The sequence below is a fragment of the Ornithodoros turicata genome, chromosome 8 (genome assembly GCF_037126465.1).
Source record: "Ornithodoros turicata isolate Travis chromosome 8, ASM3712646v1, whole genome shotgun sequence".
NCBI classification, from domain to species: Eukaryota; Metazoa; Arthropoda; class Arachnida; order Ixodida; family Argasidae; genus Ornithodoros; species Ornithodoros turicata.
In genome coordinates, this window is record NC_088208.1 from 23,772,005 (window position 1) to 23,799,185 (window position 27,181).

Consider the following 27,181-nt stretch of genomic DNA (forward strand, 5'->3'; position numbering starts at 1 on the left):
AAAAAGCCTCGTCCTGTCTACTTCTCCGTTTGTCCCCTCGACCCCTAAAGCTCAAGGTATGCCACCATCGTCGAACCTTCACCAGCTCGCTTGCCTGCTGCTCACCCTCATTTCATCATAGTGTTGCCTCGCGCGCCTGTGGCTAAGTATGCGGAACCTCAACTTCATTTCGAAAGGTGCGTCTGCTTCACTGCGCAATCCATCAGATTAGGCCACTTGCCATCTGTAAGGAGAGCTCCCTCTGATTTCCGCTTGACGCTGATACGAGATGGCAACTATCATCACCAGGAGCCTCGCATGCTCGTACTATTCCTGCAGCGTGATCCACGAAGGTACGGTCGCGGGATGTAGTGTAGAAGTCACCGGAAAACGTCGTTGTCATGACTGTCATTATGTCTCCCCACCTAGCGTGAAAGAACAGCGCGATATGCAAGTACACGCTTTCGTATAATTCGTAGCGAGGCATCCGCGGCCATGACTGACTCCACAGCGGTCGGCCCGTGGATTGTTTTCTTTTTTCTTTTTTTTTGTGGGCTCTCTAACGCGCTCTGGAATCTCAGCACACGCCTCACACCGTACTTGACGTCACTGACGGAATACCGTGTGCAGTTTTCGTTAGTTATTAACCACCAATATCGCCCAAAAGGGGCGATAATTAAGACGTTAGATAAACACTTCAATATAAAAAAAGTATGTTTCAGCCGACGTGCCATTCCGAACGAAACTTAACGAATAGGTCCAGAGCCACCAGAAACGGATCGGTTCAGTCGCAGGCATGTTGTTCTCCCGAGTGAATTCGAGCAAGGATTCTTGGAGTTCATGAGACTCGAACCGGTGCTGTTCGGCTCGCCCGTTTTCGGTAGATGTGGGCAAATTTCCTGATGAATGCAACTGAATGACCTGCAGTAGAGCTCTGTGCGGGCCCAGGGCCCCGATCCGGTTCGCTTGCCGGGCCGGGCTTGTTATTGGCTGTATGCTTCAGGCCGGACCGAGCCCGTGCCGACAAAAGACGCCAACACCGCGGGCCGTTAGTTAAAAACGAGAGCTGTCAAGTTTCCTCAGTACACAACAAATAAAAAGATTTGCTGGGCCTCTGACTGAGCAACGCTAAGTAACGCACCTACGCGTATAGACGTTTTATGTCGTTGTAAGCTCCGTGTTGTGTCATCTATATCAGGAGCAGGCTACCCATAACGGTGGTATATGCGGCCCCGCGCGTAGTTGCTTCATGACTCAATACGGCCCGCGGACACGAATGAGTTCAGCACCCCTGGTGGTGGTGGTGGTGGTTAAAGAGCTCGCCGTTGTCGGCCTCACAGAGGTGACCAGCGTTACGACTGACGCCCTCGGGGGAATGCGTGTCTTGGGCTGACTTTTAGTCTAGGTAGTCAAGTGTATAGCCCTTAGCAATCTTCCCTTGTGGCCAATGGCCATTCTACATGGGACAGACGAAGAAGAAGAAGAAGAACGACAATGTGCGCGTGTACACAGTCCTGTCATAGTCCTGTTGTGTTGTTGGCCACTGTTCCTAGTGGTGGAAGAAGAAGAAGAAGTCCTGTTGTAGAACGATCTGAACCATGGAGAATCCAGAATGCCCCTCATCCACGCTGCAGGTACTAAAAACGCTTTTTGTGTACATATAATCTCAATACCGTTTGGATAACAAATCGTTATCTCTATGTACGCCAGTTTCTTCCGTAATCGTGGCTCTACTCGCCGTACAAACGATAACCAAAAAAAAAAAAAAAAAAAAGGAAAAGAAAAAAGAAACAGAGCCCGCAGATTTCGTGGGCTAAACTCAACTGCGAATTTAGGTGCATGTGGTCTCAACAATGCAGTTCTGTATTTGTCAGAGCTGCCCCTGAAGGAAGCAACCCTGACCCACACCTATACGCACTCTCACTTTCGGTACTTTGTGATGTTCGGGAATGTGGGGACTTCCATAATGAAGACCGTGGTATAAAGGGCTTCGAAGCCACAGTTGTCAGGGCACGTTTTTCGTTACCGAGGATGCTGTAGGAATCTTGTCAAGGAATTGCCATGCGTTGACTCCGGCAAAGTTAGTCGACAAGAGGCTGTTCGTTCTTCAGGGTAATACCCTTGTCATACGGACTGTATTACAGTATTCTGTATTAAGTGTACTGGGGTAGCCAGCCTTCATGGAACCTCACATCCTCATTTTTTTCTTTATTCACATCAAATCACATCATACCATACGAGCAGTCTCTAATGATCATTGGCACCAATGGCAATTGAATATGCGTGTGGCGCCACCAAGCATGCAACAGGTGAACCTGTCTGAGAGCGTTTCATCCAGTTAGTGTTCCTGAGTGTTATTTGAGAAGGTGACTTATTACACGCTTGGTGGCGCCACGCGCACGTCCAATGGCAGTTGTTTTCAATGACAATTGAAGACTGTCCGCATGGCAAGGGTGGAAGACATATGCTGCTGTGGAACAAGTGTGTTGCCACTTGGTCTTTTTTTCTCAGTCTGTTCGTATTCGTTGTATCACTCAGCCAGAGAGCAGCGTCCAGGAGGGCTCTTGCATGAGCGAAGACAGTCGCAAGAAAAGAGATACTGCCGAATCGATCCGCAGCTGCCTCGCCGTGTTGCTCATCCTGCTCACCTTCTTCATCTCTGCTGCTACCCTTAGCTTCCAAACAAGGAATGCGATTAAGGTGAGCACTGCCAGTATAGGGAAACTGTAGGAGTGGAGAGAGGTTGATACTAGAGTGCGCTAGCAGACCGTTGATAACGTCACCGTAATGTAATCTTACCTATATAGGTAAGATTACACACGCTTCCGTGTGTTTCGGTATACCGAAACACACGGAAGCGTGCACGACTGCATCTTATTCGTTGATTGGGTGCAGTAGATAGACGACCTGAGCCCCTACGTCATCGATTACGTTTCGCCGCCGCGCACAGCATGTTGGTGGACATCATCAGCTTTATCAGCCTATCAGCCGACGCGTTTTGCCCACCACAGCAAAATATAACCTCGAACCGGTCTTCTCGTGACCTCTCATGTTTGTGAACAGAGGGTCGTTTATACGGTGGTCCGAAAGCCATGAGCACGTTTAGCAGTGGTTCAGAGCGCAAGGAGCGCGCTCTTTTTTTGGAGCGTGCCGCTGTTGATGAACTCTCACGCTCCAGCTTGCAGGTTGGAGCGCGTAAGTGTTGCTCTGGCCCCGTGTCGTATGAAGGAAGGGAAGGCCGGAAAACCAATCAGCCGGTTTGGAAACTCCGCCGGGGCATGTATCGTTCTCGTGACTCTTAAACGACAGTTTAGTAGAGGCACCGGAGTACGAGAGGCAGAATACACCGAGCGTGTTGGGTAGACGAGGATGATGATGATTTGAATTTTTGGCATATAAGCAATATGCGTCGTGTTGGGTAGAGCCGCTACTTAACACGTCCCCATATGCTATCGGCGATCTACTAACACACAGCGATCCGCCCGCCGTATGGTCGGTAAGTTGCTCAAAGGACAGCTCTTTGATTCGACAACGAATCCGCGTTGCAGCCTCCTGGCGTCAGTTGCCCTACGATGCCAACCAAGACTAGCTCAAGATCGCACCGCATTTGAACATAGGAGCAGCTCATGTGTAAAGGACGCTGTGGGGAGCATTCTCCTCGAGGCCGACATTTCATGACACATGATGTCTTTTACATTGCTGCTCATGCTACGAGAACCTCAGGCATCCCAGAGCACATATCTTCTGTACAAAAAGTCAAGAAATCAGCATGTACTGTAGGGGACACTGTTGTCTAAAATCTCCAGCCCGTGGCGGAGCGATCCCCTACCGGCGATGTCGCGCACGAAGGAACTACCTTACCTCGGAGACCGTAATAGTATAGTTCCTTCGTGCACGACATCGCCGATAGGGGACTGCTCGGCCACGGGCTGGAGGTTTTAGACAACCGTGTCCCCAACAGTAGCCTTACTCCTAGACCTCTATGAATAAAACTAGCCGTGTTGCCCACAGATGACCTCAACACGTCTACCAAAAGCACTCCGTCCAATCCACTATGACCTGACCATCGAGATCAATCCCGGTAAGTACTGGCGTTAAAAGGACAGTAAAGTGAATGGTTAAGCTACAGAAACCGTATGGTTATCTGAAAGCTTATTACTTGGAGGTTTCTTGATACGTAATCGCTCCTCTCTACATTGATCATTTTTTAGCAATTTTTCACCTGGTTAATGGTAGATTGTTTGGTAGATTATAATGGTAATGGCAATTTGGTCTCGTGCTGTTATGGTCTTAAACCGGCAGTTTTTGTATGTTTGTGGCTATGTCTTCTATTCTTATAAATCTACTTATAAATTGGTTCGATAAGCGCTAGAAACGCGTATGTCACGGTTGGAAATACTAGGCCGGGCTCTATTCCCTGAGTGACCCGGCCGGGCCGGGGCCGGCCGCATAAAAACGTGAAGGTCCGGGCTCGGGCCGTGCCATATTTTTCGATGCGCCTGGCCGGGACGGGCCCGGAAAAGTCGCACTGCTCTAACGTGATGGCTTGTCTGTGTGTCATAGCACAATGCCAGGTTCTACCTGGTGGGACATAAAAGCATGGTGGTTCCATGACATTTCATGGAATACAATTTCATCGAACGCTGTTTCATCGAATCGATGGCCATCGCTCTTTCTTGCGGCAACATGTGAAATACTTAACAGGCTCTCCTGACCTAACCTAGGTCGGTCTCTCCAACGTGTGAAGTACGTGAAAGTCTCTCCTGTTCTACCTTGGTAAGGCGTCGATGAAACGCCGTTCGACGAAAAGTCGTTTGACATGACGGTGTCGATGAAATGGGCGGACACCAAACAGGCGGTTCCATACCATCCTTTTTAAAATGGCACAGCACCGACTTCTTCGCAGATGTATCGGTGGCGAAGTTCACCGGAAGCGTTGTCGTCACCATAGAGTGCGTGCAGCCGACGGACACAATCATGTTCCATGCGGCTCCTGCCCTACACATGTATTCCTCCCATCTGAGCGGCGGCCCGTTCGTGCTGGATGCCGTCAGGAAGCGCGACGTGGTCACGTTAAAACTGGATCGCAAACTTGAACCGTCCATGCAGTACCAGGTGTCCGTCAAGTTCGAGAACACGTACAGCAGCGAAAGCCAGGGCTTCTACAGTGATCACTATAACCAAAATGGCCGGCAACGGTAAGTGAGCAACAGAGCACCCGGACTTGAGCAAACACTGTCGACGTATAAACCTCTCCCTGTTTGTAAACAAATGACGTCATAGCGTTCGACAGCGCCACCAGTTTGGTGGGCTTGGACTACGCTCGAAGCTAGGGGCGAACGAAACTCGCGCCTCGAGGGTATTACAGTCTCGAGGGTATTACATGGTCCCTAAAGGAGATGCTATCTGCGGTCCTACTTTTCTTTCAATAGGAGGCAGCGAACAAGTGCCCATTCGTGGAACCCAACCGAGCCCTTCCGATTTGTTTCGGTTTCAGACCGTCTACCAACGTCATGATGACGTTCCCCGGGTAGAAGTCTATTGCCATGTGTTCCGTGAGAACAATTAAAGTAGCACAGGAGTCATTTCTAACACCGTGGTTTCTTTCTATAAAACTGTTAAGTAGGCCATATGTACCATGAGAAGTAATTCACCCCACAAAGTCATAATTATTGCAGAAATTGAATTTAAAGTACACCGCAAAAAGCGACCATAGGCAACGGTGGTGGAGAACAGTGCCAGCCTGTGATCTTGCGCTGACTCTACATCGTCCGCGCTCGCTGATTGGTTCAAAGTATCGTCTGCTAGTCAGCTGTTCAAGGCTCTGAAGAAGCATCACGCACAGGGAAGCTCTCGCGGGACAATGAAATGCTCCATGCGTACGGTCATTCTTTCAGTTCCTAATTCCCCCCTCAAGGGAACAGGTTTACAAACTTTAAAAAAAGAAAAAGAAAGGAAGAAGAACAAAGAAGCCCTGGCACTGAAAAAAAAAAAAAAGACAGGCACTGACCTCAAGTGACCTAGCGGACGTTATGCAGTCATAGATGGTCATTGTCCACCTCATTCTGGTAACATAAGGTGTAGCTTAGAAAGTATACCAATATAGAAAGTACCAATTGAGCTAAGCTAACACGCCTTCTCGGCGACTTCCAGAGTGCCTCATCTGAAGGGACAAACCAGCCACTCTCTCTCACTCATCCTCCTTTCACTCTTACATTTTTGCTCACTCATACACACACGCATACGACGGGGTGGACGCAGGCGGCAACTGTTGAACATGAGAGAACCCTTCATATGACGCACCCTGGAAGCCGCTGAGAAGGCATGTTAGCTTAGCTCAATTGGTGGAGCCCTGGACCGGCAATCCAGAAGATGTGGGTTCGACTCCTACAGCTGGCTAACCTTTTCAGTGACTTTCATCTTTCATCCTTAATTTCTTAGGCAAATTGAGGCTTTGTGTGTATTTGTCCCTTCTATGTTGTTCCAGCCTCAGAACATCAGTTCTCTCATGTAGAAAGTACGTTAGGGCAAGCGAGCCGGTTGGACACACAACGAGGGTCAATATAAATACAATATGAATCATTGCTGGTTTTGTGTCATGTTTGTGTGTGGTCGTCCGTATGGTTCTCTATTGCAAGGAGCAATATCCATGCTTGAAATGCTCCACAGTACCGTGTACGTCACCCAATTTGAACCGCACTACGCCCGGACCGCGTTTCCGTGCTTTGACGAACCTGCATTCAAGGCTACTTTCAACATCACCATCATCCACGCGAACAATCTGAAGGCAAGGAGCAACATGCCACTGCTCACATCCGAACCCACGTGAGCATTCACTTGCGTCACACACCTCTTTCTCTCCTGGTAGCATCTTTCATTTTCTTTCAGGGGCAAGCATATGGTTGTGGACGTGTTCCAGAAGACCCCCATCATGTCCAGCTACATCGTTGCCTGGTTTGTCTCGGATTTCCGTTTCATGACCAAAGGCAGGGTGAGCATGTAACAAAGGACATCATACGCACAGGATGTTAGACATTAGCATTATATATTAAACTAGTCATTCTCGCTTCGCAAGCACCTTTACACTAGTGAAAAGGACGCAGTGCTAGTTCCGCGGGTGTAAAATGTGCTAAGCGTTCCGTTCGTGAACTCCCTCAGAATCGCGTCAAAGACTCATTACTGGCTGAACTGGTTATTAACCCTTCCCCGGAACCTTTCCACTCATAAGAACAAAAAAAAAAAAAAAAAGAAACGCGCAATCCCAGTCCACAAGAGGCAAAAGCTATAAAATGGTCGCGGGGAACCATACAGGCAGTCCAGACTGTGTTTCAACATATCAACCCCATCGTTCCTTCTTTGTCGCATCATTGGTGTCCATTATCAACGGTGATTTGGTTGGAATGCCAATGTCGAGCACAGGTGTAGTCTTTCTGCCTCACTATAGGCCCTGTTCCCATAGATTGAGAAGTTACCCGTCAAAAAACACTCGTTACAAGTTACCATGTGAAAAATGTAACTAAGTTAATAGCAAAGTTCTACAGCCTGAAATATAACTCGCAGTTACTGAGTTGCTTAAAAAACGAACAAGTTACTTCAAGTTACTTCGGACACACAATAGCATTACGCAGGCGCAGCGCGCGTGAGCAGTTGAGTTAGACCTTAAGTTGCCAGGGGTGGAGGGCAACACGCTTAGATGATCGTTTTCGTTTATGTCCAACAATAGACCTCTCCCTGCTTGTAAACAAATGACGTCATAGTGTTCAACAGCGCCACAAATTTGGTGGAATTGAACTACGCTCGAAGCTAGAGGTGAACAAGGTCGCGTCCGAAACTCACGGTCTTGAGGGGATTACGATATGGGACGCGACCCTCGGTCCTGTTTTTCTTTCAGTGGGAGGCAGCGAACAAGTACCTGTTCGTGGAACCCAGCCCTCTCCTTCCTATTTGTTTCGGTTTCAGTCTGTCTTTGTGCCATTAAACACATAATCAATCAATCAATCAATCAGTCTGTCTACCAATGTCATGATGACGTTTCTCTTCAAGAGGTCTATTCGAACGCTTTGCATCTTACTCCCTGTGGGCGTACAATGGTTCAGCTTCATTTCAATGGCAGCGGTTCCTACTTCCTGAATAAAATACTGTCACTGATTGAATATCACGTTTTATGGCAAAAAATGCCATGAAGGAACCGGAGAGAAAGCAAGAAAATGTGGACGTGAGTGACAAGCGAGTTAAGAGTAACTTCGAACTTAAAGTTACTTTGGCAAAGTTACCTGAAAAAGGAACGAGTTCCCCTGAAAGTTATCACGGCGCAAAAGCACAGAGTTAAAGTTACAAGTTACCAAAAAAGGGAACTTAGTTACCGTAACGCGTTACTTGTAACGAGTTACCTCGAACTCTGCCAGTTCCACCACAGACATTGGTGAAACACCAGCAGTTCCAGTACTCCCACTGTATGCCACTGTGAGGTTACATGCAATGCCAGAGAAGGCTCAGCTATCGTGTTTGGTGTCTTTTCATATGATTACGTCGTTTTACGCAGGTAGAATTCAAAAGTGCGCTCGATTGGCGCATCCAATCCCATATGACGCTCGATGTACAGGAATCCATTTAAATGCAACCAGTGCTAGAGCTCAGGACCTTCCTTCAGAGAAGGATCTACACTAAAAATGCACCTGAGGAAGCCGTCCGAGTGCTCGTCGTACCGTCACACCCTGGGTCGTCCCAGCTAGAATGTTTATTTACGTGGTCTCTTGTGCAGGTAACAGTGTGGGGAGAAGCCCGCCACGTGCACGCCATGAACGAGGTCCTGGATATCGCCACGCGTGGCTTAGAATATTGCGAGGAGTTTTTCGGAATCAAGTACGTGCTGCCCAAGCTGGGTAAGTACGCAAAAAACAAAAAAAGAAAAAAACAGAAAAAGAAAAGAAAACAAAAATGAATAAAAAGGATAAAAGGCCAGGTGGCCATGACGTGACGGCCATTGCTAAAGCGCGACAGGGCCTCACCTAATTATCTGTAACGGACTGGCTATTTCCGCGGCGTCTAGACCTCGAGAGATCTATTTCGATGCCCGCAGCATTTCTTAATGCTGATGACGCCACTAAAAGAGTTGGTGCTAAGACGAAGTGATAACCGACTTCGAAAGACACGTTGCAGGTATACCATTATGAGGTCTTAAGAAGCTTGTCCGATATAATAGGAAAACGCTTTCGGCTTTTCGAGACACTGTCATATCAACGTCTGTCGTGCCTTTGTGATGTCGGCTCACCGTGACCACATTGTCATGTGAGACCGGGGAAGTTGGTTGCACAAGATGAACCTCCTCCGGAAGCAACGGAAATTGGAGATTCTTCGCCGTATACCGTGACTGCTCAGTGCCTCGGTGCCTCGTTTATACATAACGCATCAGAACAAAGCTTGTATCATATTGACGTCGGCTTATCGTCGTGTCCGTAAGAACGTTAGAAGGATTCCGATAGTAACCAGAGATGAGGGATTTACTCGATAAAAGAAACTAGTTAGAAACAGTGTTACATCTAACCACAGGGCAATGGTTACACATTTCGATCGAGTCGTAAAATATAGGATAACGTCTCCGGTGCTTCAAACTTTGCAGACTGATAGCCATTTGCCCAAGTTTCATCCATATTTTTCCCCCCAAATGCTATCACTTTGTAGAAAAAATGTTAGAAGCAAAGCAAACTCTCACCCTATGCATTTTGGCGGCGAGACCCTCACTAGGGGCGCCACTGTGCCGCCTCTTGGTGGGGATCCCCGTTTCGGTTTCGTTTCTGTTACTTACAGTAAATACTGTCATATTGGAACGAAAATGCGACTTACTTGGAACACATATGTCGTTTTCGTCATGAGTCACCAGGAAATATCAACGCTGGACAGCCTCTTACACGTGCAATGCCTTGATACGCAATGCAATATGCGAATACTGCCCGGGGACATCCCCACGACACGGTTCGTTCAGTGAACACCAGGGGGCGTCACCCAAACTTCTCGGCGCCAATACCGCCGGCAAACTTCCTCCTTTCCTCTGTCCGCTTCACGTTCACATCACCACGCATAGGTGGCGCTGCCCGGAGGCGAAGCAAAACCGCAACCTATGTAACAACCAACAATCAAATGTAGCAGAAGCAGGGTTTCGAGGCAGCGCCACCCATACGTGGTGTTGTGAACGCGAGACAGACAGGAGAAAAAATGGCGGTTTGCGAGCGGTACAGACTATAGGAAATGCATGGGGTGAAAATTTGCCTTGCTTCGAAGTTTTTCCTTCAAAGTGATTGCATTTCAGGAAAAAAAAAAAACAGAAGAAAAAGTCAGGCAAGTGACTATCAGTTTGCAAAGTTTGAAGCGCCAGAAACGCCATTTTTCTACTTTGTACGACGGGATCAAACACTGTAACCTTTGCTAAATTAACCCTGTAAGTTGTTTAAAAGTTGCCATTATGAAAACGAACAGAACTATGAACATTTCCCAGTTACAAAACTCGTAGCGCACACAGCGCAAAAAGAGTGTGGAGTGGAGCCATGCACGAGCCGTCGGCTCGCACATGGCTCTCGTCTCATCAGCGAGGTAGGACGCGGCCCGAGTTATTTACGACCCAGAAGTGAATAAAACTGAACAACCGAGGTCACCAAGGAACCACCAAGGTTACAACCAGGAACGAAGGTCACCAAGAGGTCACTGAAAACTTAAGATAACCCGAATTCCATTAAAAGTTACCCAAAATAACTTGGCTACAATTAGGAGCTGCCCTCAAATGAACAAAAATACCCGATGATTTTGTTGCCTAAATCGTGAGCCATCTTCCATCAGATTTTGTCGGCATCGAAAAGTTTCATTTCGGTGCCATGGAGAACTGGGGCCTCATCGTTGTCAGAGAGACCAACCTGTTCGGCGACAAGAAGCACAGACCAGCGGTCACTGTGATACTTCACGAAATAATCCATCAGGTACGATTTCCAGTAATATTACACGCAACAATCCAGTTTCAGCATTTTGTGAGAACGCTTTAAAGGGATACTTCGGAAAGATCGGTGAAAAAATTGCGGCACATCGTAGTTGGTGTATAACGTCCACAGTATACCTGCTAACAACATTGTTTCATTTTCTCATGGGACGAATTATGCCTCAAATAAGCGAGCGATCAAACCGAGACAGGAACGTGGACAGGAGTCGCAGAAAGTTTCCCCTCCGAAGGCCAATGCGTTACTTACGACAGCCTGCATGGAGCGGACAAGCAGTATACACCGTTTTCCAGCCAGCCTCGCTCCCAGCGCGTTCGCACCCAGCACGTTCCAGCAAGGAGGAAAGCGATACCGTGGAGGAAGCATACGATACGTGTGCTTTCCTTCTCTCTGGCATGTGCGGTAAACAGTTTTCAACATGCTCCCCCGGCTAGACTGCGCTGTGCTTTCAATATGGCGGCGTCCACGCGAAAACGGTGTATACCCAGTGGCGTATCTAGAGCTACCTGCGCCCATGGCAACATGGTTAACATGATGTCCTTGGGGATGCGTTTTCGTGTGGTCCGCACTAGGTTTCACACTACAACCTCTCTAATGGCGGGTGCTTTAGATCATTTATGAATGTGCCAGGTTGAGTGCCCGACCTGGCACATTCACACCCGACCACATAATGGCGCCCCTGTTCACCTGGCGCCCATGGCACCTGTCCACACCTGCCACACCCGCCACACCCTAGATACGCCACTGTGTACACCACGCCTGTCACGCTGTGTTACATACCTGGAACAAAACAATGGACGAAGATACGCGATCTGATTGCTCAGACGCAGATGGAAAGAAACAGCAGCCACCTGCTTTCCTGAGAGTCAGGAAACAGCGCAGGAATGGTATGACTAATGTACGGTGACATTGGTCGACCACAGAAAGTACTTCCATCGACGCTCGGTTGGAGCCGGACGTTTTCAAATTTCAAAAGTCGTTTTTTTATGATTGCACCTTCATTTTCAAGTGAGATATTTTACAACTGTGTTCAGTTCGTCTAAATAATTGTGGAAATATCTGTGGAAATTGTGGAAATGTGCTTGAAATCCATTGGGTTGCGAAGTCTCCCTTTAAGGCGGACTCATACGGTCTAGTTAACGTTCGTTGCCAAAGACAGTTGCCTGCACCGCCGCGTCGCAGAATTGTTTTCTTTGCTTTGCTTTCCCGCTGCGCTTTAAGAAACTTTTGTAATCGGCGCCAGCATGCAGAGCATGCCAGCAAACGACAAAGCGATTATTTTCGTTCGCAGGGATCTGGAGAACTGCAGTAAGCTTGTCAAATTTGTTGATGGAAATCAATTCACCCGACTTTTATTGTAGGCAATGACATCATTTTGGCACAAATATCTCGGGCGGGCGTTCCGGGAGAGGCGATTTTGTTGCATCTCCCATAGACACCCCATGCACTGAAAATTTGGCAAACTTTAATTCGGAAAAAATCAGTGGATTGCCAGGCCTTCGAAAATATGCCATTCCCTAGACAAACACGAGGGAATCACGCCCGAACCTGTTTCGTGTCGAAATTTAACGAGTTTTACGAGAACCCTGCGAACAGAAATTCCCCATAAGCAGTCAAGAAGTGAGTACGCCTTAAGAACACAACCATTATAGGGGCTGTGTAAGCAGTTCTTACTTCTTGTCTGTCCGTGGGCCGCGCTCCGGTTTTTGTACATATAACATACGTATCAACTTCCTACACACTGGTGTCTTGGGGTTAAGCCCAGTAGAGACCCGTTCTTTTCTTCCGGAATTGCGTGGCCGCTCACCACGAAAGTCCTCGGAAACGAACTTGCCAGAAGGGTAAACTCTGCCACCAACGGGGGTATGCTCGCTAAGCACTGCGAGTTCAACACAGCCGGTCAGCGTCTCGAGCTGATCAGGCTTGCAGGAGGCGCTCTCCTTCACCCAAAGGTCCATTCTCATCACACGATGTCATCCGACTTTCGAAAAAACATAACACACGAAAACACAGCTGTTCACACAGCTGTCGATATCTAGGGGTCAGTCCGAAAAGTCATCGCTCACTTGGGGTTCAAATATCACGTTTCGCATTTTGACACCAGGGGCGACACGTACAAGGAGAAGGGCCATTCTTAAAAGATCCACCTTAGATACTGAGGAAATTACATTATTAAATTGGACGGCATTTACGACTTCCATTGCCTATTACTCCCCATTTTAGTCCCCTGACTGTGAAATTTACTCCCCAACACTGCAAACAATCCCTAAATTTAGCACAAAGTTCCCTGCATTTAGTCCCGAAAGGGAGCAAAAGCTGTAGCAATGCATACTCATAGGGACGCAAATTACTCATTGCTTCCTTTGGCTCAGAGCTAATTGCAACAAGAGTGACCTATGCGCCTCGTGCAAAGCGTCCGCCGCACCACAGAAAATCCTGGCGGCAGCCATAGGAACTAGTTGTGTGCGTCCGCTCTGTTCTCTAGGGCTATTCGTACGCTTTCAATCGCCACCTTGCTTCGGTCACGCCGCTCCTGAATTGATAGCTGCTAAAAGTAATGCCGTACCGCACAAACTGTTACGGTGTTGGGTGCACATATACGTATGAGAATGCCGGGAGTAGGCAAAAATGGTTCCTGGTTGTGTAGGTAGAAAAATGGTCCCACAGGCTCCTGCGCGACCAAAAATACAGGGACGTGGTTACGGATAACTGATGAAACACATCACAGCCGACCGAGTGTTACCATTCGCTCTCCCCATTTGTTGAAAAAGAAGACATAAGTTTTTCTTTTCAATGTGTGAATAGATAATAATATCTCGACGACGCGGTAGCATACCTTCAGCTTGAGGGAACGAGAGGACGCACAAAGAAGTAGACACGACGACTCCTGTCTGCTTCTTCACCTAACCTTCACCAGCTCGCTTGCCTGCTCACCCTTATTTAATAATATCTGCACGACGTTCAATAAGCAACATAAAAGCGACATCATCAAGCGACATCATTTTTGCTTACCCCTCTGTAATCCGTCCTGTTATAAAGGAACGCGGGTACCATTTTTTCCGACATATCTGCAAGAAATCGGGTTGTCTGTACTCCACTGAATAAAAAAAAAAATAGACAGAGGGAGTGACAGAAGGGACAGACTGAATGCGCTCAATACAACTGGCGCAAATGTAATCGTTGTAATCACGTAAATGCGTTGAATGGCGTGCAGCTTTTATAGTTCATTATCATCAATGTTAATTTAAACAGCCTTTGTCTCCCAATTTTAACAAATCAGGATAGTGAATGATAGCACTTGGTCGAACCATCGTCGACTTGGTAGGATCCGTTTCATCGTGATGTTGTGATGTGTGCTCTCAATTCAGACTCGAACTTCCAGCTAGCTTGGACCTTGTAGCTTTGAGACTTCTGCATCCCTTTGCTGTCAGTGCAACATTTACAACGTTGCTGTAAATGGGTAAAAGAAAACACTCTCAAGTGCGGGACGCACGAAGGAAAAGTTAAAAAAGTTGTAATAACGCTGATATGCCTGCTTCTGCATATAGTCTTATGCCGTAATGACCCCGAAAGTAGTCGTTCGGAGTTTAGAATGATTGAAATTAGCAAAGCTACACAGCTTATTCACACATTTTCGATTTTCATGAAGCCCGCCACATACACTCTTGACTGGTTTCGATATCGGACAACTCACACAAAAAGTTCGCTTTCCCACCACTACATGGCCGCGCATAGCGCCACCTTTAGTCTGTGCACGAGGCGTATGTCGTTAATACGCTTCTGAATCCTTCGGCAGTGGCTTGGAAATCTGATAACGGCCAAGTGGTGGAATGACATTTGGATCCAGGAAGCTCCGGCCTACTATCTTTCTTCTGGAGGCAGCGAGATATTGTATCCCAAGAGAGGATATGTGAGTCTTTGGGAAGTAAAATACAGACGGTGTTCACGCATACACTTTCAGGTCCTTAACCTCGTTAGGAACATCTATGATGAGCATCACGCCAGTTACGAAAGACCGACTCTCTTTCCAGAGAACAGCAGCCTCGGAGAGCGACACAGCCTTGACATCGATAAGGAGATGGGCTTCGCCCTCCACCAAAGGGTCAGTAATTGACCTTTTCCGAGTTAGCATATGCGCATGCTCAGCCACGGCTGCCATATTTCGGGTAGGTGATCGGTGGTTGTGCAAACGTTCGAGGCCGACACTTGACGACACTTGTACTCGTAATCAGTACAATACGCTTTCACTCTTTCCGTATTCTTTTTGCAATCTTCTCTTGCTACTTTTCCCACGCGTCGTGCCTGTACGAAAAATTCTCCCTCGCTCATTTGGGGTTAAGATATGACGTTTTGCATTTTGACACCAGGAAGACACGTACATAGAAAAGCTCCATTCTCCCTGCAAGCGCACCTAGAGATGGCAGCCACCCGCACATGCTACTACGTTTAAATTGCCGCTATAAAATATTTTATTTAATTATTTACTTTGAAAAATCATTCAAAGGCTACCACCACGTGACCTTTTTTTTCAGTTTCGGTTCGCATCCTTTCGTTATGAGTCACTGTCCGCGTAATTATTTCCTATGCAACCATTTATTGGCGTATCCTATGTTGACCTTCGGACAACACCAGATTCACCCGGATCTTTTTTCATCCATGGAGGCTGTCATGTTATTTGGGTCACGTGCACGATCACATGACGTTACACGACATTCACACGAGGAGGTGGCAAAAACCCAGTAAGAACAAATGCCATTGACCGCATGACTCTAGGTGGTGTAGTTTTCTTTTTTATTATAATTCAAGAACACGTTTTTTAGGACACCCTGTATAGTAGGTCGTGGCTGTGCCCAAGCCGGCTCTCCATACAATACCATGCGAGGGGCCGCTCCTGTTTACTCTCTGCATGCAGCGCATGCATTTTCCTCTCTCCGCCCTCCGCATCGCGTTAAAAAGCAACTACCAGCATCTGTCACGAGGAGGCGGTAAACGACCTTGGAGACGCAACGTTGCTGGTCGAACGGCAGGTTGCACAAGACGTTAACTTTATGATACTTCCGCGTGACGTAAAGAAGGAATGTTAGACACGAATAGACAATTTCAAAATGATGCGCGCGCCACCAAGCACGCGGCGCAAAGCAGCATGGGAACTGAGGGACACTGCTCCGTCCCGTTATGGTTTACTCCCGGCTGACGCTGCTGCTGCGCACACCGGCAATGTTTTTGTTGTTCTTCTACCTCAGCTTCTGACCGTCTCGTAATGGTCTAAGGCTGCTCTAAGTTCCCATGATCCCTTGCGTGCCACAGGTGGCGCTTGCTTTTGTAAAAAGATCTATTCCGTAGCGGCACGTAGCCGTCGAAACTGATACAACGGCATAAATGCAGACTAGATGGGTGGACAAGCTACACGCAGAAAAATCCTCACCGTTGGCACACGAAGAAACGACACAAACGAGTTTTTTTTTTCTGTGTTGTCAGACTTTGATTTTTTATTTATTTTTTCCCAGTGTTCCTCCGTTCAGGCACTTTCAGTAGTGAGCATTGAAACAATCGCTTTAAAGAAATACTGGAGGCAATTGTGCGTGTATTCCTCTCTCTCTCTCTTTAGGCTCACCATCTTATCCGAATGATCCACAATTTGCTGGGTGACGAAGAATATAGGTCAACTATGGCTGTGAGTAGGACGGATGCAGCTTATTGTCATTAGGAAGAATCTTTAGAAAAAAAAAATGCAATTAAAGGAGCACTGAGGTAACCTCAAAATTTCTGTATTTTTTTTCTTCGTTTTTTTCGTCCGAGGAACGATGAGCGTAGATGACCTATACAGAGCGAGCGCGAGGTGTCTGTTCCGCAACATCTTTAAAAAATCATTTTCTTCGTGAAAAGAGCGTCGCAGACGTCGTGACGTATGCTACTTCCCTCACGTGACCAGTGACGCACAGCTCAAGCATGTATAAGCTGCGCGTGAGCTGCGAAGAAAACCGATGAAACAAAGCATGGAGCCTTCAGCACGTCACGAGAGCATCGTGTCGGCAATGTCTGCGGCTTCTTTCTCAGTCTGTTTCTTTCTTTTTTCTCTTCCTCTTTTTTTTTTTTTTTTGTAAATTCGATTGCACAGCTTTAACGCACCGCAGAGCGAAAATATTTTACATCGTGACTCCTGCTGGACAGCTTCACGGACGAGGCAGGATTTCGAGCGATATTAAATGTCACCTCATTGCTCCTTTAATATGGTTTATGTGCAAATCCTGAAACAGCCCAAGTATTTCGAAGCGATCGAAACTGTCCGCAAGGCAATTTGACAAATGCTGTTTCGCAAAGACACATTGTTATAAGATGCATGCAAGAAGCATTGCGATGCAGCTCTGCGTTTTATTGGCTACGATATAGCCAGGAAAGAAATGTTGTAATTGTTGGAAAAAAATTGCCGTCCTGAATAATTCGTATCCTAGACTAGGCCTGGTGCTCATCAACCAAGACATCATTGTTTATCACTCGATTAAAAATCACGATTAAAAATCACGATTAAAAATCGGGATCTTAGTTGCTCAGGTTATCTCTTACTGCCTGCAGGGGCTAATAAAGAAGTACAGTTATGGCAACCTGGACGGATACGAGTTCTTGGAAACAATGACAGAGGTATGAAGCTTTGATATTGACGCGGCCTCTATAAGAGGCTGCGTCTAAAAAAATCCCATGCCTTATTATTCCAGATGCAGAGCAAAAACCCGAAAGTGGATATTGAAGGACATATGACGTCGTGGTTTGAGAGTGACGGGTTTCCTCTCGTCAGCCTTCGAAGAAACTACCGGTCCAAGACCATCACAATAATTCAGAAGCCGTTCAACACGACTTCAAGGTAGAGATTCGCAGATCCCCTTTACTGCTTAAGATCTTGCTGGAGAACTATTAAACTCGAGCAGTTCTTAAATGTGTTTGGAAGCGAGGTACGCTTGTAACAGTGCTGCACCCTTGCTCTGGGGTAAACCTAGTTTAGCCCAGGTTGTGATCTGCGTCTGACGGTTGGTAGTTTCATTGGTAGTCCGTACTCTATTCTATTCAAGGTGCTCCAGTATAATATTACGATAATACGGACCAGCTCCCGTGGCATAGTGGTTAGGATGACCGCTTTCCACGCCGAGACTTCGAATCCTGTCACCGTCTGTGCTGCTTCCCTGGGTTTTTCGATGACTTTCCAAACGAATGTCGGCACAGTTCCCCGTGAAGTCTGCCCAGGACGCATACTATCCCCCTGTCCCCCACTCCTTCCTGCTGTCCTCTCTCCACCTGTCCACGTCTATACGCCGCTCATAGGCGCAGTTGCTTCGCGGCGCTAACACTGAATTTAAAAAATATATATATAATACGGAATAGTTTCCTTCTGATGTATTATAGTACTAACGCTAATACTAATACAGTAGGTGCTTTGCCTATGTCCAAAAGATTATGGGACACAGGCATTGGAAGATTACGGATAAGGTGCACCGGTGACACCCGGTATGCAGAATTGAGGGCCTCTCATCAAGTATTGCGCCCTCTGGGTATTACATGCAGTACTACATCCAGAGAATGACTTACATGATACCTGACACAAATGTTCAGAAGTACTACAGAAAAGAGTTTTATACTATAATGTACTAGTCTTACTGCCCCCCCCCCCCCTGGTTAGGACATACCAGGAAGTGCACCTAATTGTTATACGTGGCATTACCAGCGTAGCCGTTGTCTATCCAGGACCATCTACCACATTCCAATAGTCTTCGCAGACAACAGGGCGCAGGACATCCTGCATCCACTCCGCTACGAAATCCACTGGCTCGTCGACGAGCATTGTAAGTAGGATGATCAAGCACGTCTTATGCCGTGAGCGTCAAGAGGTTGTCTCTTTCGGTAACAGCGGTTCTACCAGACCCAAACGACAATGAAACTGCTCTTCTCGTGAACCCAGGCATGATCGGGTACTTTCTCGTCCATTATGACATTCACAACTGGGCTCTGATTGGCCAGTTCCTGTCTGAAAATCCCAACGTGAGTGAACATCTTTTTGTACGTCCTATACAGCGTACAGTAAGCGCACCGCAGGTCGACACGTTGTTTGAACGTCACTGCCCATTACGCTCTATCCTGGACGCCAGCAACATGGTGACAGGGGTAGAAGTTGCTTAAACGCGAATGCAGTCTCCCGCAAAGGGCGCTAAATTCGGCGTGCCGTGTGCTTAAATTTCGGTGGACGTCAAGGAACCCTCAGGTGGACAAAGATTCACTGAACACTGGTTGATTCGCGCGCGATGATAATTGCCCCGCACGGGAACTTCGCCCCCATATCTGTATTTTATTTTTTCGCAGAATAGGACATCATCTGCAAGCTAAAAATTACCATTGCGACATGTAATCGCGTCTTCATCTTCAGAGCTTCACCAAAAGCCTTATAATCTGCCGCAGGACATCTGCTAGCAGGATATTAGTACTTCGTACTGCGTATACTGCGTTGCGGACATTAAACTCCTCCGTGGCCATTGCGCTCGACACACTGCGGGTGGTGCGGTTCACATCGGGTGACTCGAAGGAACGGGGTGACTCGACGCACCGGTACCTGTCTTTCTCCGCGGCGACATGAGGAGCCCTTGGTGACCACGTGATTTTTTTTCTCTACCTGTTGTATGATATTAGAGTTTTAGCGCATCGCAGAACCACTACGCTACCCCTTGCGTACGCAAACGCGATAGCGTACGATGCACTAAAGCTCCCTATTTATCGCATAATCTCGTACCGTGCGTCATGGAATGGGATACATTATGGGGAGGAGGGGGGCACAAAGAGCTACCGAAACCGGTGACGCGTAACCTAGAGTCACTAAATAAGCTTCGCTTCAGAGTATCGACACTGAGGTCCAAGGGAGAGCAGGAGCGCCATCTTGTTTCCGCACCACACCTGTAACATCCCCATTTGACGATCAAAGACGGCTAACTGTGGGAGCATTATGTTAGAGCGGGAGAGAGAAGCGTGTATGATTAAAAATGACTTGACTTTATGAAAAATGACAGTGACTTCCATCTTTCGTCATTAAATTCTTAGGCACTTGAGGCTTTGTATGTATTTGTCCTTTCTGTGTCTTCCAACCTCAGAACATCAATTGCCTCGTCAATGATTGCTGTGCGATAATTCATGTATTGTCAACCGGAGCGTCCTGAGGCAGTGAGGGGGAGCTCAAGGCCGTCAGCCTTGATGAGCTGCCTGCAAACGAAAGGAACATTTCACCCGTGCACGATAGATGGCATCATGCGCTAAAGTCCTCTGAAGTGCGCGTGGGTAGCGTGGCGGGGAAACAAGATGGCGCATGCTCGCACTTGAAACTCAGTGTCGATACTCAGAAGCGTAGCTTATTTAGTGACTCCAGCGTACCCTAGTGACGCCACTGACAGCAGCCCATAATAAACTAAGCTACGCGCTGTGGGAGTCATACACAAGGAGCTGTGTTCATAAGACGCTTATAAGTTGTGCAGAGGAAATCAGCGTCAGCGATGACATTCTTATTCTTTTGCACAGATGGTAGACTTGCTGACGCTGAGTAGTCTTCTTGAAGGAGCGGAAATGCTTTACGGGTAAGCACTATTCCGCAAGTATGCTGTGCAATAGCTACCGTGTTGTAGATATTTCGTTGTGTGTGTTGCAGAAACCAAGCGGTGTCCATAGACAGCGTGCTTTGGACGTGGGACAGTCTACGAAGAGTATCCGACTGGGTACCGTGGACTGTGCTCATGAAGAGTATCGCAAGACACGACGCTTACTTGGTTCGACTGTTGGACGACAAGCGCTATGACGTACGTATACGAGGTACAGTCCGCGGTCATGTGATGCATATAGCATAGCACAATTAACCACAATTCTTGGCCACAGGCGCGGGAGGGGCACACCATCGAGATTTTGTGACATTCGGTCACATCGTGTGACATTGTGACATCACACCGTGGTAGCATGCCCTCTGTAAAAAGAATATGAAAGTGATGTGTAGCAGTTCCTACCCTTTCTGCCTGCGTGCACAAAACATGTTTTTTGTATACAGTATGTGGCATGCTGACATACGGCGGAGGCAAGCGTACTATGTAACGATGGGTCGGTCGATTTCACCACGATGGTATTTATCAAAAAGTGTTGATGGTATATATGATGGTCTTGAATGACCCGTCAACACATCCGGATGGAATTCAAAGTCGTACTGATGGTCAATGGAGACATCCGGATGGTACCGTCGGGATGCTTTGATGTGCCTAGCAGATCCACCCTGAGGGCCCATCAGCGGTTTCTAGCCATTGAAATTTGTGGAACATTATCGGTACGTTAAGGGCGTCAGAGCGATGATTGTATGGTCTCTTGCAGGCACGTCTGCTTGAGATCATCGAGCGCATGGCCCGGACACGAGCCTTCAACGTCATCAAATACAGCAGCGATGAGGAAAGGTACGACTATGCAACTAGCTTGCTAGGGACCCCCGTCTATATATTAAGATTTGTACTACCTGCAAAAAAATAAAAATAAAAATAAAATAAATAAAAATTCAAAATTCCAAAAACTGACTCTGCCAAGTTTCGCGCTCTGTGCTCGGGACAAGAGTTGACTAAAGTAAACTACAGCAACCAAGAACAGTGAAAACAATAGAGCAGTCTTCTCAAGTTAATATCGTTGGCTCAGGATTGTCCCACTGCTTGCTGTTACCTAATCGGTTGGCTCATTGACAGCGCTCCTCGATAGATGTCTCGCTAACGCTAACGGTAGATGTCCCGTCGGGACACCAGCTGTCTCCTGATGTCCTGTCCTGTACCAGCGTCGGGTTGTCATTGTAAACGAGATGCCCTGCCATTTTAGGTCCTTCGCAAGAACAGCGAACAACTTTCTCTGCTCCTTAAACTACAACAAATGTGTTGATCAGATCACTGGCTCTTGGCGGCGAGCAGCTGGCAACATCAGTTCTTACGAAGACTTCGAAATGTACGACATTCAGAACTGGCTTGGTGCGCGTCATTTGAGACTCGCTGTCTGTGCAGGTGGTCAAATAGAACCATCGATGTCAACCCAGATATGGCGCTGTGTGTCGTGGTCAGGTTCGGTAGCGACAGCACCTGCAAAACCGTGTCATCCTGGTTATCGCTAGCGACTAGTGCAGTGCGCCGAGGGAATATCGACATCGCACTCACGTGCTGCAGAAACAAGAGCCTCGTCCGAAGGTGCCCACACTGGTCATATACAGTATTTTTGCTGCTGGCCGGGTTAGGTGTCCAAATACTATTTTCAGTGGCAACAGTCACGAGTTGACGTACTTAAGGTAGCCCAGAAGTCATTTTAACACCCTGTTTTCTTCCTAGAAAACTGTTAAGTAGGCCAGTAAGATGCACCATGCGCACTAATTCACACCACAGAGTCATAATTATCGCAGAAATTGAATTTAAAATACTCCGCAAAAAACGACCGTGCGTAACGGTGGTGAAGAGCAGTACCAGCCTGTGATCTGCATGGAACCTCGCGCTGACAGTATAAGGAGAACGCTCGCCAATTGGTCTAGAGAAATATTGTCTGCTACTCCGCTCTCGTCTGCTACTCGGCTCTTCGGGGTTCTGAAAAATGCCTTTCTCTTGGCTCCGTAATGATTCGGCTGCTCCTTCTATCCCCAATTCTCCGGGAGAACTAGCAAAACTGGTTTACGGCGGCAAAGGGACAAGGCGCTGACTCCCCTGACCGGCGAACCAGAACGAGTTCTCTTTATAACGTCATCGGTGACGTGGCATCATCCCTTCTCATCCTCGTTATACCTGGAGTCCTGGAGTGGCGAGTTAAGGGTGAACGCGCAGAGCCATATTTATGTGAGTTTTTTTCTGGGAAAAAAATTGCACACATCAAAACCTTTCGTACTACTTGGTAGAATGACACACGCACTTTCAACGGACGTCTTAATCTGAATTTTTTTTTGGATGGCCCTCTGTACTCTTTTAACGCGGCTGTAGCGGTGAAAAGGTGCAAATGTCTGGTAGCAACGCTCAGACATTGTAGTACTATTTGGTACATTAAAACATCAGGTCGCGATCCGTCGATATCTCTAACAATGTTTCGGAGAACGGAAGGAAGAACAGCTTCTGTTCGAGATTTCGGAGGTCCGACCCGAGGCGTTTCTTTCAGTCTACCTTCGCTAGAAGTTGGATTTTCCGCTTTCTGACGATGCTGTTTGTATTACAGATAGGGGTGAAGTACTCAGATTTATTTTACTTGTGGGTGGAGGGTAGAATTATCGAGGCCTTACCCCGTTAATCGAGAGGTTGGACTAAACAGGCGTGAAAGACCAGAAACATGGGTCATTCCAATTCCAGCACCGATTTAAATATATACGGCGAGTGTCGCCAGCAATGCGCATAAATGTCACTTTATCTCATACAACACAAGAAAATAATGCGCCGTGAGGATAGTAGTTGAAAGAAATTAGCACCGCTGACGCAAATTATGCACTCATGCATGCGCGATGACGTCACAAGCTTCGATCATTCGGTAATCTGAGTGACGTGACCATAACAGAGGCCTGGGACTCAATCACATAGGGACTGCTGAACACAGTTGTGCCTTATCTTTCAGGGCTATCAAGGACTCCCTTAGTCGCAGTGCAGACTGGACGAAGCTGGCGAACAGAATGGTACGCCAGGATCGTTCATTTCAAGAGGTCTTCCTCGGAATCGTTCTCGACCTGTCGGCCAACGATGCCCAGCAGCTAGGGTAAGCACACGATACGGTATCTTTAGAAAGCGTTTAAGCTGAGCCATTCTGAAGGATTAATTTGGGAGCGAACAATTCGCACAGTGTGTGTTCTCGGAAGTCACAGATATTTTAGTTTATTTTGTTAAATTACTACAGCGTGATACAGGCGTGCGCTGCATGCCCTCATGAAAGGAATGGGCAGGTGTCGTCTGAGTTTGGTTGTATGGTCTGCAAGGTACGAGGGAGACGTTCACATCCAGTTTAGGTTTCGTGGTGACGTAAGCATGAGCAAGCGTACCCTAGCGCTCGTCACGATGAGGTATGAAGGAGATAACGGAAATTGAGGACAGTTTTGCGATTAAGCGAAACCAATTTTTGTGTGGAATTTCTTGATTGCTTGGCGCAATAGAAACCGGAACAGATTGACGTAACGGTGGTCAGTGGAGGGGGGGGGGGTTACAAAACTCAATGAAGAATAATTGGCTGCGAAGGTAATTTGAATATGTTGTGGGGTCACTTTGATTATCATGACAAAGCGAGTGACAACGTTTGTATAGATCCGAACGGCCCACGGAACATGACATATCAGATAGTGACGTCCTCGCAACGATTTTCTCTCGTTTTTTTGTCTTTCTTTTTTTTACTTGGACGAAGCGTTGTACTGCATTTGGTGAATGTAGATGTGATACTGGTTGCACGAGAGAGGCAGAAAAACCTGTAAAGTTTCTATTTCGGTAATCATGTCCCCGCTATTCACTACATTTTGCCGCTCAAATTCTGGCGCCTTTCAATGAAATAGTAATTATGAAAGTAAATTGTCATTGTTTGTGAACATGTGTGTCAATGTGAACATGTAGAATGTGTACTGTATATACTTGTAGCATCTCGGTGGACAGCATGATTCCAGTTGCTGCGAACTACGTCGTCAGCGACAAGCAGAACATAAAGGTAATGGATGGGTTTCCATCGGACAGTGGGGTAACTGACAGCTTACAGGCAGACATGTGTTCAGCCCTAACTGCGGTGCCGTAATGAGAACACGGCGTGTGAGCGTCGCATATACAGGGTGTATGCTATAAAAGGTCAGTGACATTTTCGCGCGTGACAATATATCTATTTGAGAGACGGACTTGTGCTGCCATACAGTGAATCACGTATGCCCGAGAAACCTACGAAAAAATTGTGGTTACCATTCACTGCGTAATAAAATAAACACGGCCACGGAAACTTTCGTCTTCATGTGTTTCCTATGCGCAATACCGATAGATGGATGTGAAAGTTTGCATGGTCATATTTATTTTGTTACACAGTGCTAGGTAACCACAATCGTTTCGTAGGTTCCTCTAGCATAAATTATTCACTTTGAGGCAGAGGAAGTCTTTTCGCGACAGAGGTATAGCATCAAGGAGGTATCACTTCTTGCACGAAAATGTGACTGACCTTTTATAGCATACACCCTGTATATATGAATGGTTAGGCAACAAATTGAAATTCTTTTTTTGGGGGGGAGGGGGCACGGTACTGTGCTTCTTGCACTGTAGGTGTAACGGTATCCTATTCATCCTGCTCATGTAGTGATCGTTGCTGTTAGGCGGCGCAAATAAGATATCAAGGGCTCCATCACCCTATGACTATTGGAGTACTTCCGGCAAGTAGCCCGCCGTGAGTCCGCGTTCGCAATAAGAAACCGTCTAGCTTCGTCGTCGTCTTCTTCAAGCGTCCTTGTAACATCTCAATATCATGACTCGGTCTTCAAATGTCTTGCAGCTCGTGGACCTTGCTGAAAAGCTGCTGGGACGATCCCGTTCCTCTGAACTGGACAATAAGATGAAGAAAGTCATCTCACAGAGGGCCATCGACGAAGAGGGCTACCGATATTGGCTTGACCATCAGATACCACCTATCACATAGAAAATGGCACCTTCACTGCCAGTTTTTTTTTTTTATATGTACCAGACCTATTTATCCATATAGACACGTTCAACTTGACCATAAATCGTGCTGCCTTCATATTGAACGCATTCCCTAATGATGCGTGTTTTTGGAGGCCTTATTATATTTACATCGATTGTGTATTAAAAGACGATGACAATCAAACGGAGTGGAATATAGAAGTTCCAAAGTATGTTGGAAGTAGTGGTAAAATCGGTCTGGCGAGAAACTGATGGAGAAACATGGAGTTGGCAGCATTAAGAATGGCACCTGTGACAGGTACCGAAATGTGTTCCGACAACAATCGCCAGAGGGCTGCGAGATACTAAAATGTTTCACTGAATTGTTACTGATTGCACAGCCTTCATTTTTCTACTAATGTTCTCCTAACTACATACTAATAAAATAACTGCATACTAACTACTAATGTTTCTACAAAGTACATAATGTCATTCCCTTTTGCAGCATGTTGCAAGTACTGCTTGTTGTCTGGAATCGCCTGCCAGTAGTTCTGAAGCCCATATTCCCTTGGTATTCCCATGTTGTTCCAGTATGCTGCACCATAGGCTGCACGTGTCTATTACTAAAACTAAATAAAAATATGGAGATTTGAGATTGGATAAACTACAGGGTGCTGATTTCAGACAAGCGTGTCGCGAGCAGTACCTGCGTGGCACTTGCGGCGCGTGTTGTATTCCTGTATGTTGACACCTGCTTCGAATTTTTATTACATTTGTCATGGATGCACGTCGAGACCAGACCTAGATCGTATCCCAAGCAGCACAACACCTTTGCGCAATATTGGACCAATATTGTGCCAAATCCCCAAATCACCACCAGCGATGGGGTAGACTATCGCCCCTGGCGATAAAATTCCTCGTTGATCTCAATAATATAGTTGTTGTTGTTCGTACCTCGTGCTGAGAGGTTGAGTGACCCTGTTCACCCTTATGGGGGCGAGTCACGCAGGCGTATTGTTCTTGTTAGGCGTATTGTTAGGTATGTATGAAATATAGCTGGCTTTGTGATTATATTCGTCATCCAGGAGTACATTGTATGAAGTTTAAACGGTTAGGAGCATACACCTTCATTAATGGGCTTTCGCGTAGCGATCGACCTACACTTCATCAGGCGGATCTCATCCTGATGATTGACATTTCCCCACCGGTGCGCTGAGTTTTCTACCTTTTCTAAGTTCTGTGTAGCGCCGCGAAGCAACTGTGGCTATGAGCGCGATATTTCTAAGTTCATCAGGTATGATACACCCGAAATATGTTAGCATTCGACATTCAGGAGAGGAGAGTGGAGCCAAGGAGGCCCAATGTCGGATCGATATTGGCAATACTGGCACAATATATGACCAATATTGCAATGAAATGATGCATGAACCTAATCAACGAATCACTACAATATTTCAATGCCTTATCTAAAAACAAAATTACTTTCGATTAAAAAGATTAGACGAAACTCAATTAAGAATAATCGGCTGCGAAGGTAATTTGAATATGTTGCCGAGTCAATTATCATGACAAAGCGAGTGACAACGTTTGTAT

The 27,181-nt window shown here is 46.9% G+C and overlaps 1 protein-coding gene and 1 long non-coding RNA gene across 2 annotated transcripts in view; one reads left to right on the top strand and one right to left on the bottom strand.

Moving 5' to 3' along the window:
• The first annotated feature begins 1,517 nt into the window (after positions 1–1,517).
• LOC135366734 (aminopeptidase Q-like) lies at positions 1,518–26,051 on the top strand. Its single transcript, XM_064599591.1, has 23 exons — positions 1,518–1,613; positions 2,518–2,679; positions 3,991–4,060; positions 4,886–5,177; positions 6,649–6,804; positions 6,868–6,970; positions 8,741–8,861; positions 10,810–10,946; positions 14,758–14,871; positions 14,923–15,063; positions 16,570–16,635; positions 17,535–17,600; positions 17,675–17,820; positions 18,696–18,793; positions 18,859–18,989; positions 20,508–20,563; positions 20,635–20,782; positions 21,339–21,418; positions 21,825–21,947; positions 22,004–22,183; positions 23,577–23,714; positions 24,578–24,644; positions 25,464–26,051. The coding sequence occupies exons 1-23, from the start codon at positions 1,578–1,580 to the stop codon at positions 25,605–25,607; spliced, it is 2,775 nt and encodes a 924-aa protein (XP_064455661.1). The 5' UTR covers positions 1,518–1,577; the 3' UTR covers positions 25,608–26,051.
• Positions 25,215–27,181, bottom strand: part of LOC135366736 (uncharacterized) — a 329,450-nt gene continuing 327,483 nt past the window's right edge. Inside the window, exon 4 of the long non-coding RNA XR_010414275.1 lies at positions 25,215–25,596. This is a non-coding gene — a long non-coding RNA (uncharacterized LOC135366736). The remainder of the gene's footprint in view (positions 25,597–27,181) is intronic.

Coding starts and splice junctions, on each gene's coding strand:
- LOC135366734 (XM_064599591.1), top strand. CDS start 1,578: ATGGAGAATCCAGAATGCCCCTCATCCACGCTGCAG. Junction 5,178..6,648: donor AACCAAAATGGCCGGCAACG/GTAAGTGAGCAA, acceptor AATGCTCCACAG/TACCGTGTACGTCACCCAAT. Junction 23,715..24,577: donor AACGATGCCCAGCAGCTAGG/GTAAGCACACGA, acceptor ATATACTTGTAG/CATCTCGGTGGACAGCATGA.